At 49.3% G+C, this 19,900-nt stretch overlaps 1 protein-coding gene across 6 annotated transcripts in view; it reads left to right on the plus strand.

Moving 5' to 3' along the window:
- The first annotated feature begins 65 nt into the window (after positions 1 to 65).
- Positions 66 to 19,900, plus strand: part of MRC2 (mannose receptor C-type 2) — a 65,642-nt gene continuing 45,807 nt past the window's right edge. For all 6 annotated transcript variants that reach the window (XR_013407038.1, XM_077972312.1, XM_077972313.1 and 3 more), the window contains exon 1: positions 66 to 316. Coding sequence is in view for 5 of the 6 variants with exons in the window: in XM_077972312.1 (XP_077828438.1) it covers positions 199 to 316 (118 nt within the window). In the remaining variant the exon portion in view is untranslated. The remainder of the gene's footprint in view (positions 317 to 19,900) is intronic.

Below are 19,900 nucleotides of genomic sequence, written 5' to 3' on the forward strand. Positions count from 1 at the left end.
TCTGCGCTCCTCCCTCCGCCCTCCCTCCGCCCGGGCTGCCTCCTCCCTCCTCCTCCCCGGGAGGCATCACTTCGTCCCGACCCGGAGGAGGACGCGAGCCCCTTGCGGGCGGTCATCACAGCCCAGCCTCGGGGCTGCCACCACGCGTTGCGCCCGTGCGCCCTCGGTCCCCGCGTCCACTGAGCGTTGCGCCCGGGGATGGGGCCCGGCCGGCCGGCCTCCGCGCCTTGGTCTCGTCACCTGCTGCGCTGCGTCCTGCTCCTCGGGGGCCTGCATTTCGGCCGTCCCGGCGCCCCTGGGGACGCCGCCCTCCCGGGTAAGGCGCTGCCAACTTGGCCAACTTCGGGGCCCGGGCGGGGGGAGCGCCGGGGCGCGGGCCGCTCTCGACTTTTCCCTCCTTTTCCCCCCTCTTTTCTCCAGAAGCGTGTGTGCGTGTGCGTGTGTGTGTGACTGGGTTTTTAAAACTCGTCTCCGCTTTTCTGAAAGCGGGAGAGGAGAGGGGAGGAGGAGCGCGCCTAGAGGTGGGGGAGGACCTGAGTGGAACCAGATGTGGCGGGCGGCGGGGGAGGGGAGCCCGGGGGACTCCAGCAGCCTCGGAGGAAGCGGGTGGGCTCGTGAGGACCCCCGCGCACGGCGCTCCCGGACCACCCGGCGCTGGCCCGTCCTTGGCAGGGGACCTGCAGGGCGCGCCCGGGGAGCCAGGGCTCTGTCCGGGAGTTCCCGGGCCCGGTCTCCTCGCTCTGCCCCAGGACTGATGCGTTAGGACGGCTTTCCAACTATCCGCGAGGGTTCGTTTCCCCCACCTTCCCCCCGCCCCCTGCATCTCGTGGGCGGTGATATTTTCTTTTCCACACTTAGTCTTCGAGGAGGCTTGTGGCGCGCGGCATCCGCCCCGTGTGAGCTCAGCAGCCCTGTGAGGAGGCTTCTGCCACCGGGACGCAGCGACAGGCTGGGCGCTGCCGTGCTGTGATGTTGTGTAGCGTGGGCAGCTCTGAGCACTCTGGTGGACCTCCAGAGGGGACAGATCTTGAGCGGCAAAAGAGCTGCTAAAGATTTAAAAACCCAACCAAAAGAAAACGAAACACAAATCAGAAAACCCTGAAACTGTGCCATTCTCTTCCTGCTCCTTATTCAGGGGTAACAGTGAAGTGTGGGGGCAGACAGATCCCGCGCCAAGAATCTGAGCATTAAAAGGAAAGATCCACTTCCTGGGGGAGTGGGGGTGGGGGCGTCTGGAGTGAACGCGGGAATCGCCCAGGAGGGTGGTGATTGCAGCCCCATTCCTGGCCCAGCTTGGTCCTGCTGGCTGTGTAATTGGGGGATGGGGACAGTCCGTGCAGTGTCTGCAGTTTTGTGCAAGGACCAGACAGCCCCCTGGAGAGTCTGGGGCCTCCAGCCTGGCCCGTGCTTGCTGGCTTGGCCTGGTGTGACGTAGGCACAAGACACGTATCTGCCAGATGGGAAAGGTGGGGGCCACGGTGACCCACATTCACACCAACCAGAGCCCCCGGGGCAGTTCTGCACCCACCTGGCATTGAATGTCGGACAGACAGAAACCAGGCCGGGTAACCCCCTAACCCACTGCAGGACGGCCTCAGGCAGTTCCCCTGCCTCCTCGCACTCCTGTCTTCCTCTGCTCGTCTGTGCAGGGCCTCAGGAGGCAGGCAGCGGGGAGGGTTGGAGAGGATGGCCGTTCCCAGAGCTCCAGAGCGCACTTTAAAGCCAGGCCCTGGGAGAGAGTTGTGGCCAGAGTGCTGACTCGGCCTTTCCCCCTGGAGCTTTTCATAGAAAGGGCTGGAAGTGCCTGGTGAGAGGCCCGGTCAGGGAGGACAAGGACGTCTGGAGTGTCCCTTCTCCTCCTGGTCTCTGTGCCCGGCCCTCCCTGGGGCACTGTCCAGGGATGAGTAGCCTCAGAGGTCCCCTTCATGGTGGCACTGCATTGACCACACCCTGAGGAGGCTTGGATCTGGGCGGCAGGCAGTGTGAGGTCTTCCAGAAGCAGCTGAGCAGGAGGAGGATGGAGCTGCTGCAGGTTCCAGCTGTGCCCTCTGCCCAGAGAGCGCCTGCCCCTGCCCTGTCAAATTCCACTGGGCCCTCCCCTGGGAAGCCTGTTCAGAGCCTCTGGGCTGAAGTCCTTGCCCGAAGAGCTGGCAGCCCTTAGTACCTGGTGAATTACGTTGTCATTGGGAGGAATTCACCAGCACCAGGGACCAAATGGCCCCAGGAAATGCGTGGGGGTGGTAGGGTGTGGCAGGCCAGTGCTACTGGGGGTGAGGCTTATGCCGGGCAGGTCAGGGGCTGCATGTGGGAAATTTCCTGACCACCATGGGGGGAGTCCTGTGTGCCCAGATCACGGGGCAGGGACAGCGAGGCGGCAGTGCCTTCTTGGTGCGTGATGGTGGGATCCATCTTCTCTTCACCTTGGTGGAGTGGCCCACGGAGCCTGTCACTGGAAGAAGTCCTCTTTGTTGGTTGCCATATTACTGCATTTCTGGAGCATTCAGTTTGCTCAGCCTTGAGCCAAGTTCTTGGGGAGGAGGGAAGGTAGAGAAGAGTGTAAGATGCATCTTCTGGAAAAAATACCTTGTGGGAGAATGAAACGTGGAACAGTGAACTGCGTGGGGGGCAGGATGCCGTTGGTGGGATGCCTGCCTGCCCAGAGCCACGCCAAATGCTTCATGTGCAAGTTCCCATTTCATTCTGATAACAATCCAAGGAGATGGCTATTGTTGGACCATTTTTGCAGTTGAGGAAATGAAAGCTAAGAGGGGTCTGATCATTTACATTGGTCACACACCTAGTAAGTGAAAGGCTGGAGTGTGGACGCTTCCTGTCTGGAGACTGGAGGCAGGAGAGACCATGTGGACCAAAGGGTGTCCAAGGCTGTCTGGAGAGAGGCAGGAAGGGGCCACCGGGCTGGGCTTTTCTGGGGATGATGTGGAAGCTTGCTGGCTGGGCCGAGGAGAAGGTTGGGTAAAAGAGGTGTCTGAGAGGCCAGAATGGGGAAGGGACCTGCACGCCGGCTGTGAGGAACCCCAGGGGACGCTTGGAGGTTTCCAAGCAGAGGAATGAGGGGCTAGTTGCAGGGAAAAGGGCTTCTAGGAGCTCCAGGGATCAAGTCTCAAGGTCATGGGGTGAGGAGCCATCAGGAAATCTTCCTGTGGCGAAGGTCGCTGCTCCCTGAAGAACAGGGACAGAAGCATCGGGTGCTTGGGGGCTCTGACCAGAGTCAGCCAGACCAGCTCCCCACACTTCCGGCCCAGCTCCTGCTGAGTCGTGGGGTTCAGAAACTTCTTACTGTTCCCCCACGCAAAACTCACTTTTCCTTGCTCCAACCCTCTGGCTTTCTGTGAGCCATCAGGGCCCAGGAGGTGCCCACTCGAGCTGTGTCTGGTGCTGGGATCCTGGCTCTCTTCTGGGTTTGCCTGGGCAAGGTGAGGGTGCACGGAGGGGAGGAAGAACCCTGGGTTTGGGCCCCCATTTTTCACACCAGAGAAATCCTGGCCTTCTGATGCACGCAGGGCACTGTGACTTGGCCCGATGAGATGATTTCAGAAGTGCCATGCAATTCTCAGGCGGATATTCATTTGAGTTCCTCATCCGTGTAAGCATCGAGGAGGAGTCCTGTTGCACTGTTCACAACCCCGGAGGGATGGAGCGATGGCATCCATGGCTGCGCTGTGCATGTGATGGGTGCCGTGCCGAGTGCTATGCTGGCAGCAGCTCTTGGATACCTCCTGTCTCTGAGCAGGTGTCACTCTTGTACACACCTGGCGTGAAAATGTTAAAGATGTTAAGGGAGTCACTCAAGGCTGTGCCACCACACCACTAGAAGGTGGTACCAGTGAGGTTCGAACCCAGGAGTGGTTACGGAGCCTGAACGCTCCAGTACCATACAGCGTTTCCATCGCGTGAAGCACTGTCAGTGTGTGTGTGTTAGGAAAGCCTGGAAAATTCTGCCTTGTGGGTTCCCCCCGCCCCCATAACTCCAAGCCCTCTAGGACACCTCTCGATGTGTCCCACCGGGAGGACTCCTGAGGAGGAGGGTGGAGCGAGCAGCCCTCTGTCACATGTCAGTGGTCTGGGTGCCTGGGTCGCCCACTTCCTTGTGGGTCCAGGAGGCCTGGACCGAGCCGCCTTCAGTGTCCTCAGGATCTCTGAGGGACTCCCTCCAAGAAGTCATAGATAAGTGAGTGACTCAAGGTGCCCCAGCCTGGCATTCCAGCTTCCCTGAGGTCAAGGATTCACATGGTTGTTCATTCATTCATTCATTCATTCATTCATTCATTCAGTGGGTGTCTACTGAGCCCCTGCAGAGCTGAAGCAGAGATGGCATTGGCCTGTACTTTATTTGAGACCTCCCCAGCATGTCTCCAGTGGGAGTCCCTGGACTTGGAGGGCCTGAGCACTGCTGATAGGAAGCATGTCTTCCTGTTTAGGCCTATGTGAGGTGGGAGGGGCCGCTTTCCCACGCCTGCGTCCTGTGAATCTCAGTGGGGTGGGCCAGTGGGGTGGTGATGCGCTCCTGGAGCTCACCCTGGGCCCTGAAGATCTGTCACTCCTCGGCTAGGGATTGTACCAGTAAACGGCAGCTGGATGAGGGCTGTCCAGTGGCACCTGTGACACTGGGGGACTGCCGGGGTCCACCAGCTGCAGCCCTTTAGGAAACAGATTGGGTTGACCCCTCAAGTGCACACTGTGGCCCCTCGTGGAATTCTACCAGTTGGTTCCTTTCTTGCACTTCCCCCTGCCCTCCTGGCCACCAGGCACCAGCCTCGTGGCTCTGCACTCTCGAAGCGCAGACCCTTCCACCTGCACTCTGCTCCCTTCAGCCTCCCCCTCCCCCGGTTTCTCTTTCTCCGACTGTGCATTCTGCTCTGGCTTTTGTTGGTAGCAGAAGGACCAACTTCTTCCTAGTTTTCTCGGCCCCCCATGCCTCTGCTCTGCTGTCCTGCCCCAGCCTTCTCCACCTCCAGGCCTCTGCCCACGCGCTAGCCCTTTGCCTGGCGTGCCTCCCCTCCCCTCTTCTTTCCCACCTTCCAATGACCCTTCCTTCGAGACTCATGGATCCTAGGAGGACACTGAGGGAGCCTGGTCCCTGCCTCTTGGAATGACCTCAGCAGACGGGAGACAAGCACACAGACATGGCCCACAGTGACAGATCCCAGATCGGATGGGTGGCCTCTCTGTTTATCTCCTTCCCAGGGGCCACCTCGGGAGGACACGTGTAGGGAACACTAGAGCCAGCCTGCCTGAGCCTTCCCCAGCCTTCCCTGAAGGCAGCCAGGTGCGGGGCTGAGAAGTGGCCCCTCCCCCTGTGGATGAGGCAGGAGTGTGGGCATGGTCGGCAGTGTATCCCCACCTCCGTCCTCTGGAAATGTAGATAGGGACAGGATAGGTGGGACCAGGATTGATGCCACTCACCAGCTATGTGACCTCAGTCAGAGGCTCAAGTGTCTTCATGTATAAGATGGGAAAAATCAATACCTCTTGTAGAGGTATTATAAGAATTTCATACAAATGAGATCCTGAATGTATGAGATATGTGCCTGGTACACTACTGGGCACAGAATAATTCCTTAGCAAACAATACTGAATTATTGCTATTTTTATTAAAAAGAGAAAGGCTAGGTGAGGTGGCTCACACCTGTAATCCCAGCACTTTAGGAGGCCGAGGCAGGTGGATTGCTTGAGGTCAGGAGTTCAAGACCAGCCTGACCAACATGGTGAAACCCCGTCTCTACTGAAAATACAAAAATTGGCCGGGCATGGTGGCTCACGCCTGTGATCCCAGCACTTTGGGAGGCTGAGGTGGGCGGATCTTGAGGTCAGGAGATGGAGATCATCCTGGCTAACATGGTGAAACCCTGTCTCTACTAAAAATACAAAAAATTAGCCAGGCGTGGCGGCGGGTGGCTGTAGTCCCAGCTACTCTGGAGGCTGAGGCAGGAGAATCGTTTGAACCCAGGAGGCAGAGGTTGCAGTGAGCCATGATCATGCCACTGCACTGCAGCCTGGGCGACAGAGCAAGACTCTGTCTCAAAAAAAAAAAAAAAAAAAGAAGAAGAGAAAACGTGACTATGACTATCAATTTTCCAAATATGATAAAACACAGTCTTCAATGTACAAAATCCTGCTGGACACGGTGGCCCATGCCTGTAATCCCAGCACTTTGGGAGGCTGAGGAGGGCCAGGAGTTTAAGACCAGCTTGGGCAACATGATGAAACCCAGTCACTACAAAAAAAAAAAAAAAAAAAGAAAAGAAAAAAATTAGCTGGGTGTCCTGGCTCATGCCTGTAGTCCCAGCTACTGGGGAGGCTGAGATGGGAGGATCGCTTGAGCACAGGAGGTTGAGGCTGTAGTAAGCCGTGATTGCATCATCGCGTTCCAGCCTGGGTGACAGAATGAGACCCTGTCTCAAAAAAAAAAAAAAAAAGAAATCCTAACTACAACTGTTACCAGAAAGGGGGTCCAATCCAGACACCAAGAGAGGGAACTCATGTAAGAAGAATTTGAGGCGAATCCATAGGGAAAAGTGAAAGCAGGCTTATTAGGAAAGGAAAGGAATAAAGAATGGCTACTCCATAGGCAGAGAAGTAGCATGGACGGCTCAGCTGCTTATACAATTGTTACTTCTTGATGATATGCTAAACAAGGGGTGGATTATTCATGAGTTTTCTGGGAAAGGGGTGGGCAATTCCCAGAACTAAGGGAGTCCTCCCTTTTTTAGACCCTATAAGGTAACTTCTTGACATTGCCATGGCATTTGTAAACTGTCATGGCACTAATAGGAGTATCTTTTAGCATGCCAGTGCATTATAATTAGTGTATAAAAAATGGGCAGTGAGGATGACCAGAGGTCACTTTTTTTTTGAGACGAAGTCTCACTCTGTTGCCCAGGCTGCAGTGCCATGGCATGATCTTGGCTCACTGCAACCTATTTTTTTTTTCTTTTTTTTTTGAGACAGGGTTTCACTCTGTCACCCAGGCTGGAGTGCAATGGTACCACCTCGGCTCACTGCAACCTCTGCCTCCTAGGTTCAAGCAATTCTCCTGCCTCAGCCTCCCAAGTAGCTGGGACTATAGGCACGTGCCACCACACCTGGCTAATTTTTGTACTTTTAGTAGAGATGGGATTTTACCATGTTGACCAGACTGGTCTTGAACTCCTGACCTCATGATCTGCCCACCTCAGCCTCCCAAAGGATTACAGGTGTGAGCCACCATGCCCGGCTCAGAGGTCACTTTTGTCACCTCTTAGTTTTGGTGGGATTTGGGTGACTTCTATACTGCATGCTGTTTTTTCGGCAAGGTCTTTGTGACCTGTGTCTTGTGCTGACCTCCTATGTCATCCTGTGCCTTAGAATGCCTAACCTCTTGGGAATGCAGCCCAGGAGTTCCCACCCTCATTTTACCCAGCCCCTATTAAAGATGGAGTTGCTCTGGTTCAAACACCTCTGACACAACTTTTTTTTTTTTTTTTTAGACAGTCTCCCTCTGTTACCCAGGCTGGAGTGCAGTGGCGCGATCTTGGCTCACTACAACTTCTGCCTCCTGAGTTCAAGTGATTCTCTTGCCTCAGCTTCCTGATGTGCACCACCATGCCCAGCCCCATTTTATTTTTTTAAATTGAAGCAGGTCTAAACCCGTGACTTCATTATTACTCTTTTTTTCTTTTTCTTTTTCAGAAATAGCCTCAGTCAGAGGCATTACTTCTTCGTGACACTTTGCTAACTACTGTAAGTGCCAGAAAGTAATCATAGTTTTTCTGAAAGTAAATTGAAACACCAAAGAAAAAAAAATCCCATCGTCAACGATCCTGTCCCCAAAAACCCCTCAATTTGTTGCCATCCTCTTTATCACCTTCCTCTTCATCCTTACACTTCTCTATTTAATCTTCACTTAGGGAAGGATAAGGAACTTCCTGGGACTCTGGAATAAAACCAAGACAGACTAGGGAACACTGGGGTGGTTGGGCATACTTCTCCCCTTTTTGCCTCTAGTTGCCTTTAGCCTACTGTCTAAGGGACTGCCCCCAAGGGTCATACTAATGAGGCTCCCTAATTACTAAATTAAGTGACCTTTCTTAAGCCTCACCTTGCAGCATGGATGCTGTTCATTAGCCTCACTTGTAAGAATGGGCCAGGCATAGTGGCTCATGCCTGTTATCCCTGTGCTTTTGGAGGCCAAGGGAGGAGAGATTGCTTGAGGCTGGGAGTTTGAGACCAGCCAGGGCAATATAGCAAGACCCCATGTCTACAATTTTTTTTTTTTTTTTAATTAGCTGGGCACAGTGGTGCATGCCTGTAATCTCAGCTACTCAGGAGGCTGAGGCAGGAAGATTACTTGAGCCCAGGAGTTGGAGGCTGCAGTGAGCTATGATTGCACCACTGCACAACCTGGACAACACAGTGAGACCCTGTCTCAAAAAAAGGAAAGTAAAAATGCATGCTCAGTGGAAAACATTCAAACCATACGCAAGTAAGTGCGAAAAAATGTGAAGTCCACTCCCCTACACTGATCACACCCTAGCACAAGCCAGTCTACCACTAGCAGATTCTATGGGTAATCTTCCCAACCAAGATTCTCTAGTGAAGATTAGTAGTAGTTCATTGGGTAATCTTCTGATTTTTTATGCATATGCACACACGTAAATACTCCTTTTACCCAAATAGGCCCATATTTTAAACTCTTCTGCAAAATAATTTTTATTTTATGTATTCTTAGAGATCTTGCCATAGCCGTCTACAGAGCTGCCTCATTCTTATTAACGTGCTCAATATTTCATTGTTAGGATGTACTTGGTTCAAACAAAACAAAATTGCTTCCCTACAATGGACTGTTTTCTGTTTTTTTTTGTTGTTGTTGTTGTTTGTTTTTTTGTTTGTTTGTTTTGTTAGAGTCTCGTTCCGTCGCCCAGGCTGGAGTGCAGTTTTGCAATCTCCGCTCACTGCAAGCTCCGCCTCCCGGGTTCCCGCCATTCTCCCGCCTCAGCCTCCCGAGTAGCTGGAACTACAGGCGCCCGCCACCAAGCCGGGCTAATTTTGTTTTTGTATTTTTAGTACAGACGGGGTTTCACCGTGTTAGCCAGGATGGTCTCAATCTCCTGACCTCTGATCCACCCTTGGCCTCCCAAAGTGCTGGAATTACAGGTGTGAGCCACCATGCCCGGCCTGTTGTTTTTTAATTAAAGACAGAGTCTTACTATGTTGCCCAGACCTGGCCTTGAACTGGGCTCATGCGATTCTTCTGCCTTGGCCTCCCAAAGTGCTGGGATTACGGGCACAAACCACTGCACCTGGACCGACGGACACTTTTGAAAACTCTCTTCCCCCGGCCTTTGTGATATAATTTACATCCACAGTTTCCTCCCTCAGGGTCCTCCCCTCCACCCTCAGTCCAGGGCTGGCATTGCTGCCATGTTAGTGCTGCTAAGGGACAGCTTGAATCAATGTAAACTTTCTGAATTTAGAATTCCCACCAGGCGCGGTGACTCATGCCTATAATCCCAGCACTGTGGGAGGCCAAGGCAGGCGGATCACCTGAAGTCAGGAGTTCAAGACCAGCCTGGCCAACATGGTAACCCGTCTCCATTAAAAATACAAAAATAAAAAATGGTGAAACCCCGTCTCTACTAACAATACAAAAATTAGCCAGGTGTGGTGGTGCCTGCTTGTAATGTCAGCACTTTGGGAGGCTGAGGCGGGTGGATCACTTGAGGTCAGGGGTTCAAGACTACTCTGGCCAACATGGTGAAACCCGATCTCTCCTAAAAATACAAAAATTAGCCAGGCGTAGTGGTGCATGCCTGTAATCCCAGCAGCTCGGGAGGCTGAGGCAGGAGAATAACTTGAACCCTGGAGGTGGAGGTTGCAGTGAGCTGAGATCATGCCATTGTACCAGCCTTGGTCACAGAGCAAGATTCTGTCTCAAAAAAAAAGAAAAAAGAAAAGAAAAAGAATTCCCGGCCTTCCATGGTCAGGTTCTCAGCACTTGTGCAAGCCAAGCTGAGCGCCTTGCCATTACCCATAGCTCTCAGTACTGACCAACTGGGACTCTGCTCAGGCTTTTTTTCCTGCCAGGAGCACCAGCTTCCCAGGGGGCTGTCTCTGAGTCCCAGCTCACACCTGTGGCCTTCTGGAAGGCCTCAGCTGGAAGGAGCCTTTCTTTCCACAGCTGTTCTAGCATTTTACTGCTGTCGTCCCTCAAACACCTCCAGAGCAGGGCCTTTTTGTTGCTGCACAGGTTCCTGCACAGTACCTTGGCCACGGTGGCATTTGTTTTTGTTTGTTTGCTTGTTTGTTTGAAACAGGGTCTTGCTCTGTTGCCCAGGCTGGAGTGCAGTGGCACTCACGGGAGACTCAACCTCCTGGGCTCAAGCAATTCTTCTGCCTTAGCTTCTCAATAGCTGGGACGACAGGCAGCGCCACCACTCTATTTTGTTGCTACTATTTTAGTAGGGGGGGTCTTCCTATGTTGCCCAGGCTGGTCTCGAACTCCTGGGCTCAAGGGGTCCTCCTGCCCCAGCCTCCCAATCTCAAGGTATTGGGGTTACAGGTGTGAGCAGCTTCGAGGTTGGCATTTGGTATTATTTAGTAAATATTTGTTGAAAATGAAAAAAGAAAGCAGACAAGTGTTCCAAAGAACTTTTTTTTTTTTCTTTTTTTTTATGGTAAGGCAATGAGAGTTACCCTTCTAGAATTTTACATGATGTCGTGGTCATGAAAAACATATGGTTTTGAATTAAAATAAAAAAAAGTCATCCAATGTACTAGAAAAAAATTCCAGAAGTGGATTTAAACTGTTATAAGAAGTTAATGTGAGACACACCAGAAAAAACACACTAATAGGAAAAGGAATTTTTACTTTTAAATGTTATGAGGATGGTCGGGCACAGTGGCTCACGCCTGTAATCCCAGCACTTTGGGAGGCCAAGGTGGGCAGATCACGAGGTCAGGAGTTGGAGACTAGCCTGGACAACATGGTGAAATGCTGTCTCTACTAAAAATACAAAAATTAGTTGGGCGTGGTGGCATGTGCCTGTAATCCCAGCTACTTAGGAGGCTGAGGTAGGAGTATTGCTTGAACCTGGGAGGTAGAGGTTGCAGTCAGCCGAGGTGGTGCCATTGCACTCCAGCCTGTGTGACAAAGTGACACCCTGTCTCAAAAAAAAAAAAAAGAAAAAAGAAAAAAATTAGCCAGGGGTGGCGGTGGGCACCTGTAATCCCAGCTACTTGGGAGGTTGAGGCTGGTCTTGAACTCTTAACCCCAGAGGCAGAGGTTGCAGTGAGCTGAGATCGTGCCACTGCACTCCAGCCTCCGTGAAAAAGTGAGAAGACTCTCTCTGTCTCAAAAGCAAAATAAAAACAAATGTTATGAGGACACCTGGATTACAATTAGAAACTTTAATTTCAGTTTATAGTTGATTACACTTGAGGAAATTCAGATAGCAAGCTTTCACCTAGAAAGTGCAAGGATTGGGCCGGGCGCAGTGGCTCATGCCTGTAATCCCAGCACTTTGGGAGGCTGAGGCAGGCGGATCACCTGAGGCCAGGAATTTGAGATCATCCTGGCCAACACGGTGAAACCCCATCTCTACTAAAAATACAAAAAGGAGCCGGGCGTGGTGGCGCATGCCTGCAATCCCAGCTACTTGGGCGGGGCGGAGTGGGGGCTGCTGAGGCAGGAGAATCACTTGAACCCAGGAGGCAGAGGTTGTGGTGAGCTGAGATTGTGCCACTGCACTCCAGCTTAGGCAACAGAGTGAGACTTTGTCTCAAATAAATAAATAAACAAAGTGCAAAGATCGCTAGAAATGAGGGAAATTAGCTTTCTTTTTAAACTAGCAAAAACAGAAAAGCTAGTATTGGCAGAGCTTAAGCAATTCTCCCGCCTAAGCCGCCTGAGTTGGGACTATATGCTTGAGCCACAGCCTTTAGTAGCAAAAGAAATTGGAAACCACATGATGGATGATTTACATAACTTTAAGTGACAAATACATGGCTAATGATTCTTTTTTTTCTTTTTTCTTTTTCTTTTTTTTGAGACAGAGTCTCGCTCTGTCGCCCAGGCTGGAGTGCAGTGGCGTGATCTCGGCTCACTGTAAGCTCTGCCTCCCGGGTTCACACCATTCTCCTGCCTCAGCCTCCCTGGTAGTGGGACTACAGGCGCCCACCGCCAAGCCTGGCTAATTTTTTTTTTTTTAGTAGAGTTGGGGTTTCACTGTGTTAGCCAGGATGGTCTCGATCTCCTGACCTCATGATCCGCCTGCCTCAGCCTCCCAAAGTGCTGGGATTACAGGCGTGAGCCACCATGCCTGGCCTAATTTTCTTTTTCCTTTTTTTTTTTTTTTTTTTTTTTTTTTTATAGCAACAAGGTCTTGCTAATTTTTGTATTTTTAGTAGAGCCGGGGTTTCACAATGTTGCCCAGGCTGGTCTCAAACTCCTGGCCTCAAGTGATCCACCTCAGCCTCTCAAAGTGCTGGAGTTACAGGCGTAAGTCACCGTGCCTGGCCTGTAGGTGCAATTTTTAAGTTCATTAAGAGAAAGATGAGCTGGGGGCGATGGCTCATGCCTGTAATCTCAGCACTTTGGGAGGCCGAGGTGGGTGGATCCGGAAGGTGGAGGGTGCAGTGAGCTGAGATGGCGCCATTGCACTCCAGCCTGGGCAACAGACGGAGACTTCATCTCAAAAGAAAAAAAGAAAAGAAAGATGGAGGCAATCGACTGCTCTAAAACCTTAGACCTAGGAACAGGAACCTGTCTGACAGTGGGGAGAATGACTCCCAGACAAACTAGCCTGGCTGAATGGAAGGACTCAAGAGGAAGCAGCTTTGCAGTCATCTTGGTCCCCAAAGAAAGGGGATTCTGGTATTACCCCATAAAAACTTCACCTCATTCCTGAAGGGTCTAAGTATGTAAGGGCATTGATGATTTGCAAACAGCTTGGAAGCACTGTTTATAATAGCAAAAACAAAAAACCTACTTGGAAAGAAATATGGATAAATTATAGAGTAGACACAATGAAATGTAACACGGTAGTGAATGAATGGACCCCAGCTATTTGCAACAACATGGGTGAATATTAGAGACATAATGTTGAGTGGGGAGAAAAGGTCCTAGAGGACTGCATATGGTACAATACTCTCTCAAACCACGGGAAAAATTGAAAAAATAATACAGTGGGCACCCATATACTCTTCACCTAGAAGCACCACTTGTTAACATTTTGCCACATTTGCTTACCTCACTCTGTGTGTGTGTGTGTGTGTGTGTGTGTTGGGTCTGTTTGGTGAAACTTGAAAAGTTAGTTGTAGACATGACATTTCACACCTAAATACTTGTAACAACTAAAAGACATGCTACTATGTAACCATAATATCCACTCACACCCAAGAAATAGAGCCGATGCAAATTTTTTTTCTCATATACAGTCCAGTCCATGTTCGGATTTCTCCATTTGTCCCAATAATGTGCTTTATAGCTGTTTTTTTTTTTTTTTTTTTAAGACAGAGTCTTGCTCTGTCCCCCAGGCTGGAGGGCAGAGGCGCGATCTCGGCTCACTGCAAGCTCCACCTCCCAGGTTCCCGCCATTCTCCTGCCTCAGCCTCCTGAGTAGCTGGGACTACAGGCACCCGCCACCATGCCTGGCTAATTTTTTGTTTTTTTTTTTTAGTGGAGACGGGGTTTCACGTGTTAGCCAGGATGGTCTCGATCTCCTGACTTTGTGATCCGCCCGCCTCGGCCTCCCAAAGTACTGGGATTACAGGCGTGAGCCACCGTGCCTGGCCTATAGCTGTTTTAAAATTCAGGATTCAATTAGGTATCATGTCTCTTTAATCTCCCTTAATCTAGAATAGTTGCTTAGCCTTGTTGTCTTTTATGGCATTGCATTTTTGAGGATCCCAGGCCAGTTGTTTTGTAAAACGTCCCACGGTCTAAATTTGTCTGATTGTTTACTCGTTCCTGGATTCATATTAAACGTTTTTGGAAAGGGAATTCACGGGTGATGTTGTGTCCTTCCATTCCATCACACCAATGTCAGTTTGTTCCCTTACGCTGACTTTGACCATTTGTTTCAGCTGGTGTCTACCAGATCTCTCCACTAAAAAAGTACCCTTTCCCTTTTTCTGAGACGAAGTCTCACTCTGTCACCCAGGCTGGACTGCAGCAGTGCGATCTCGGCTCACTGCAACCTCCACCTCCCACGTTCAAGCAATTATTCTGCCTCATCCTCCCAAGTAGCTGGGATTACAGGTGCCTGCCACCATGCCTGGCTAATTTTTGTATTTTTAGTAGAGACGGAGTTCCACTATGTTGGCCAGGCGGGTTGCGAACCCCTGAGCTCAAGTGATCCACCTGCCTCGGCCTCCTAAAGTGCTGAGATTACATGCGTGAACCACCGCGCCTGGCCTCCCCTTTGTATTTAGCAGATAACCTAAGGAATTTTAACCATAGTCTTAAAAAAGAAAAGTTGTTCATAGTAGCCTTATTCATAATAGCCAAAAACTAAAAACTAGTGCCAAACTGAAAACCACCCAAATGCCCACCAACAATAGATTGAATTGTGGCAGCTTCACAAAATTGAATATTAGCGATGAGAATGAACAAGCTCCAGTTGCATGCCACAGCATGGATGGAGTTCACAAACTGAGCCAGACGCTACTTCATACCGTATGACCCAATGTATAGAAAACACCAAAATAGCCAGGTGCAGTTGCTCACGCCTGTAATCCCAGCACTTTGGGAGGCCAAGGCAGGTGGATCACCTGAGGTCAGGAGTTCGAGACCAGCCTGGCCAGCGTGATGAAACCCCGTCTCTACTAAAAATACAAAAATTAGCTGGGCATGGTGGCAGGTGCCTGTAATCTCACGTTACTGAGGAAACTGAGGCAAGAGAATCACTTGAACCTGGGAAGTGGAGGTTGCAGTGAACTGAGATCACGCTATTGTACTCCAGCTGGGTGACAAGAGTGAAACTCCATCTAAAAAAAAACAAAACACCAAAATAAAAGGTACAACGCATCTGTGCTGTTTGTAGTCAGAAGAGTGGTTACCTTTAGTGTGGGAGAAGGGTACTCAGTGACCAGTGAGGGTTTCAAATAAAATTTAAAAAGAACAACAAACAGGGAAGGGATCTATAACAAACATGGCTACTAGCTCATATAAAAGCATGAGAAAAACGCAGGAACCTGCAATAGTTTTAAGGCAATTATGGTCAAAATAGATAAGACTGTAAAAGATCTGAACAGAGTTCACCAAGAGGAAATGCCTGTGTCTAATAAGCCAATGGAAAATGTTTAAAATCACTAGCAAAACAATTTCACCTCTCACAACAGTGCCAGGAAAGATTGACATAATTATATGTTAAACATAACATTAGAATTAGGAAATTATGTTTGTAAGTAAAAGTAATAGCTAGGAAATGATGAAATGAAACGTAATATCATGGAATAATATACAATCATTAAGTTGATTTTTACGAATATTTTTAAGGACAGAAAAATTCCTTTGCTGAAATATTAAGTGAAAAAAGATCCAAAAATGTTTGCGTGTGGATATGTGCATGTATATTTATGTTTATATACGTGTATTACATGTGTGTATATATATGAATGGAAATATTTTGGATGTATAGATAAAATTGGTAGAAAAATCACAGCAAAATTAAAAGAGATTCTTTTACGTACTATGCTATATACTACATAATATATTATTTAACAGGGGGTGATTGTAGATGAAATTTTTCTGTTTTAAACATGTCTGGAGGCTGGGTGTGGTGACTCCTGTCTGTAATCCCAGCACTTTGGGAGGCTGAGGAAAGTGGATCACTTGAGGTCAGGAGTTTGAGACCAGCCTGGCCAACATGGCGAAACCCCATCTCTTCTAAAAATACAAAAATTAGCCAGGTGTGGTGATGGGCACCTGTAATCCCAGCTATTCATGAGGCTGAGGCAGGAGAACTGTTTGAACCCAGAAGATGGAGGTTGCAGTGGCCTGAGATTGTGCCAGTGTTCTCCACCCTGGACAACAGAGAAAGACTCCATCTGGAAAAATAAAAAAAACATGTCTGGAGCCGGGATGCCGTGGCTCACACCTGTAATCCCAGCACTTTGGGAGGCCAGGAGTTGAAGACCACTTTGGGCAACATAGCAAGACCCCATCTTTACAAAAAGGAAAAGTAAAAAATAAACATGTTGGTATCTTGGGCCATGGAGTGGCAATGGGCATCTTTTGCCTGTGATCAGTCACGTGATCCCAGCAGCACTCACGTCCTGTTCCCAGTACCCTCCTGTCATTGGTCCAAGGATGAGCATGTGACTCCTCACAGCCAGTCAGAGCCTCCCTGGGAGGGTAAGGGGGCCCTCTGGTGGTGTTTTCCAGCACAGCCCGCAGATCCTCCTTTGGGACTTAGGCCAGGGCATAGGATCGCTTGTGCTTGCGGGCGAGGATCAGCCTCCGAGATTCTGCGAGAGACTCTCAAGGGGCACCAGCTGGAGCTGGTTCTGTGTCTGCAGGGAACCACCTGGTGCTGTCTGCATTAATAGCCCGCTATCGCGAGTTTTCTCCTCTTTATGACTTAGACAAGTGTTCACAGAAGAGGCGGGGGTGGAGGGTTCAAACGCTGTCGTACACGTTTGCTTTTCGAAGAACAACGGGACACAAAATTCTATGAACATGAAATGACAGTACCTGGTAAGTGACCCGAATGCAACTCTGAAGGGTGCCAGTAAGTTAGGGGATTGGCCTTTGGAAGGCTTCCTTCTTTTTAGAAACTATAATGTTTCCATATAATGTTGTTTGTGCAACAAATGAGAAATGGGAGACCCCATTATCATTTATTGATAGTAAATTTACATAAAGTAAGTAAATTTACATTTACGTAAAGTAAGCCAGGGTCAGCATCAGATAATTCCATATAGCCCATATTTTAAACCTTCACATTCCTGCATTTCACAGATAAAGAAATTGAGCCCGAGAGGCTAAGAGACAGGATCACATGAGCAAGGAATGCCAGGTCTGGTTCCTTTGAATGGTCCTCTAGAAACATTATATACATTCATCTCAAAATATAGTATATATACACACATATATATAATGTGTGTGTATATATACACTATTATACATGTGTGTATATACTATATATATATATATATTTTTTTTTTTTGAGACGGAGTCTTGCTCTGTCGCCCAGGCTGGAGATATTATTTATATACACACTATATATATTTTATATATATAATATGTGTGAGTGTATATATATATTTTTGAGATGGAGTCTTGCTCTGCTGCCCAGGCTGGAGTGCAGTGGCATGATCTTGGCTCACTGCAGCCTCAATCTTCTGGGCTCAAGCAATCCTCCCATCTCAGACTCCTGAGTAAGCAAGACCACAGGTGTGCACCACCAACAGCAGCGAATTTTTTTTTTCTGTATTTTATGTAGAGATGGGGTTTTGCCATGTTGCCCAGACTGGTCGCAAACTCCTGAGCTCAAGCAATCCACCTGCCTCGGCCTCCCAAAGTGCTGGGATTACAGGCGTGAGCCACCGCACCCGGCTTTCGCTGTATAAAACTTGATAGAGATGCTTTCATGTTGTTTCATAATGTTCTTTTTTCATTCAGCAATATGTCATCAATGTATTTCTGCCCAACACTTCTGTTGGCTACATAGGATTCTGTTGTGTGAATGAACCATAACTTATCCCCTATTGGACATGTAGGTCATTCTTCTGTCCCTCTCTCTTTTTTTTAAGAGACAGGGTCTCATTATGTTGCCCAGGCTGGTCTTGAACTCTTGGGCTCAAGCAATCCTCCCGCCTCAGCCCCAAAGTTCTGGGTTTATAGATGCGATGAAACCATGCTGGGCAGGTCATTTCTCATTTTCACTGATAGAAGTGTCACTGTGTGCATCGTAGCACACAGACTCCTTGCTCAGACCTGAAGTCTAATGTGGATCCCTGTGAGGGGGAAAAGGTGGCTTTTGACCTATGCCAACTTGATGCCTCTGAAGGTACCCACTTCTTCATTGTCAGCAGTGTCTGCCCCTTGGCACCAGGATCGGGTGGTTGGTCTTACCCATCTAGAGGCTCTCCCAGAAAGATCTTGTTTGGTTTACTCCTTTGCTCATCCTCTCCAAATGTGCTGGGTTTAGTGTCCAACTCTGCATATATGAGCTCAAGTCCTGCAGGGTTATGTTTGAAACAAAGGACAGATGCACACATATATCCTCCATCTCTTTTTAATTACCAAATACATTAATTGTAGAAAATACGAAGAGAAGAAAATAAAAATCAACAGTGATCTCATAAGTCAGTCATAACCACTATTAACACCTGGGTATGTACAGTTCTTCTGGAACCCTGGTGTACCCCAGAATTGCTTGGGACTCTTGTTTACAATCTAGATATTCCGTCACTCCAAGATTCTAGTTCAGTAGACCTGCTCTAGGGCCCACATACTGGCATTGTCAATAAGCTCCCCAGGCGATTTCGACACCCACCTTTAAGAATAAGAATGCAAAAGCGTCTTTCTAGACATTACTTGATTTAAAAGAAAATAAAAATGAAGTTATACTATATATTCATTTTTGCTTTTTTTTTTTTTTTTTGAGACAGAGTCTTGTTCTATTGCCCATGCTGGGATGTAGTGGTGTGATCTCAGCTCACTGCAATCTCCACCTCCTGGGTTCAAGTGATTCCCTCAGCCTCCTGAGTAGCTGGCATTACAGGCGCATGCCACCATGCCTGGCTGATTTTTTGTCTTTTTGGTAGAGAAGAGGTTTCACTATGTTTGTCAGGCTGGTCTCGAACTCCTGACCTCAGATGATCCACCCGCCTCGGCCTCCCAAAGTGTTTCTGTGTCTAAATACTCTTTATATGTTTCTGTTGTGTGCATAGTATTCCATTAGATGAATACATTTCCATTTACTTAGTCAACACTAGATTGTTGGACATTAGTTGCTCCCCCATCATTGCTCTTATAAATAATGCTGTGTAGCTAAATCTTTGTATACATTCTTAATTCTTTCCTTAAGTTAAATTCCTAGGAAATGAAATCTGGGGTCAAAGTGTTCGTTCTTTTAAAGGTTTTTGATAGATGCTGCCAATTTTTTCAGCAAAAAGGTTGCCCCACTGGGGCGACTACACCCATGGGCTCCCTTTGTGAGGAGCTGTAAGGTGAGACCATCCCATCCATGATCTCAGCCAGCCCTGCCAACCACCCTGTGGGCAGTACAAGGTGCCTGCTCAGCGTACCTGCTCAGCGTACCTGCTCAGCGTACCTGCTCAGTGCTCAGTAGTTGGTCTATGCAGTGGACATGAGGAGTGTTTTCTCCACTGACCAGAGGAGGACACCGAGAGTGCAGGGGTCAATGACTCGCTCAGGAACCGAGACTCAAACCCAGCTTTGAATCTAGAGCCTGAGTTCTCTTCACAACCCCATTAATTTTTTATTGATATTAGAGAGGGAAGAACAGGCCGGGCATGGTGGCTCACGCCTGTAATCCCAGCACTTTGAGAGGCCCAGGTGGGCGGATCACTTGAGGTCAGGAGTTCGAGACCAGCCTGGCCAACACGGTGAAACCGCGTCTCTACTAAAAATACAAAAATTAGCTGGGTGTGATGGCACACGCCTGTAATCCCAGCTACTCGGGAGGCTGAGACAGGAGAATCGCTTGAACCCGGGAGGCGGAGGTTGCGTGACTGCACGAGGGTCCTAGCGAGGGTCCCAGGCCAACTCCTCCTGTCCCAGTGTCTGCCAGGCCAAGGGGTGTGGACGCTGCCCCACCTCTTTCCACACTTTCCCTTCCAGCTGCGTTGCGAGTGACCTCATTTTCCCTTTACAGCTGCCCTTGGAGTTTATTTCTGCAGAACCAGAATGTGGCTGAAAGAGCACACACCC

This window comes from Macaca mulatta, chromosome 16 (genome assembly GCF_049350105.2).
Source record: "Macaca mulatta isolate MMU2019108-1 chromosome 16, T2T-MMU8v2.0, whole genome shotgun sequence".
Lineage (NCBI taxonomy): Eukaryota > Metazoa > Chordata > Mammalia > Primates > Cercopithecidae > Macaca > Macaca mulatta.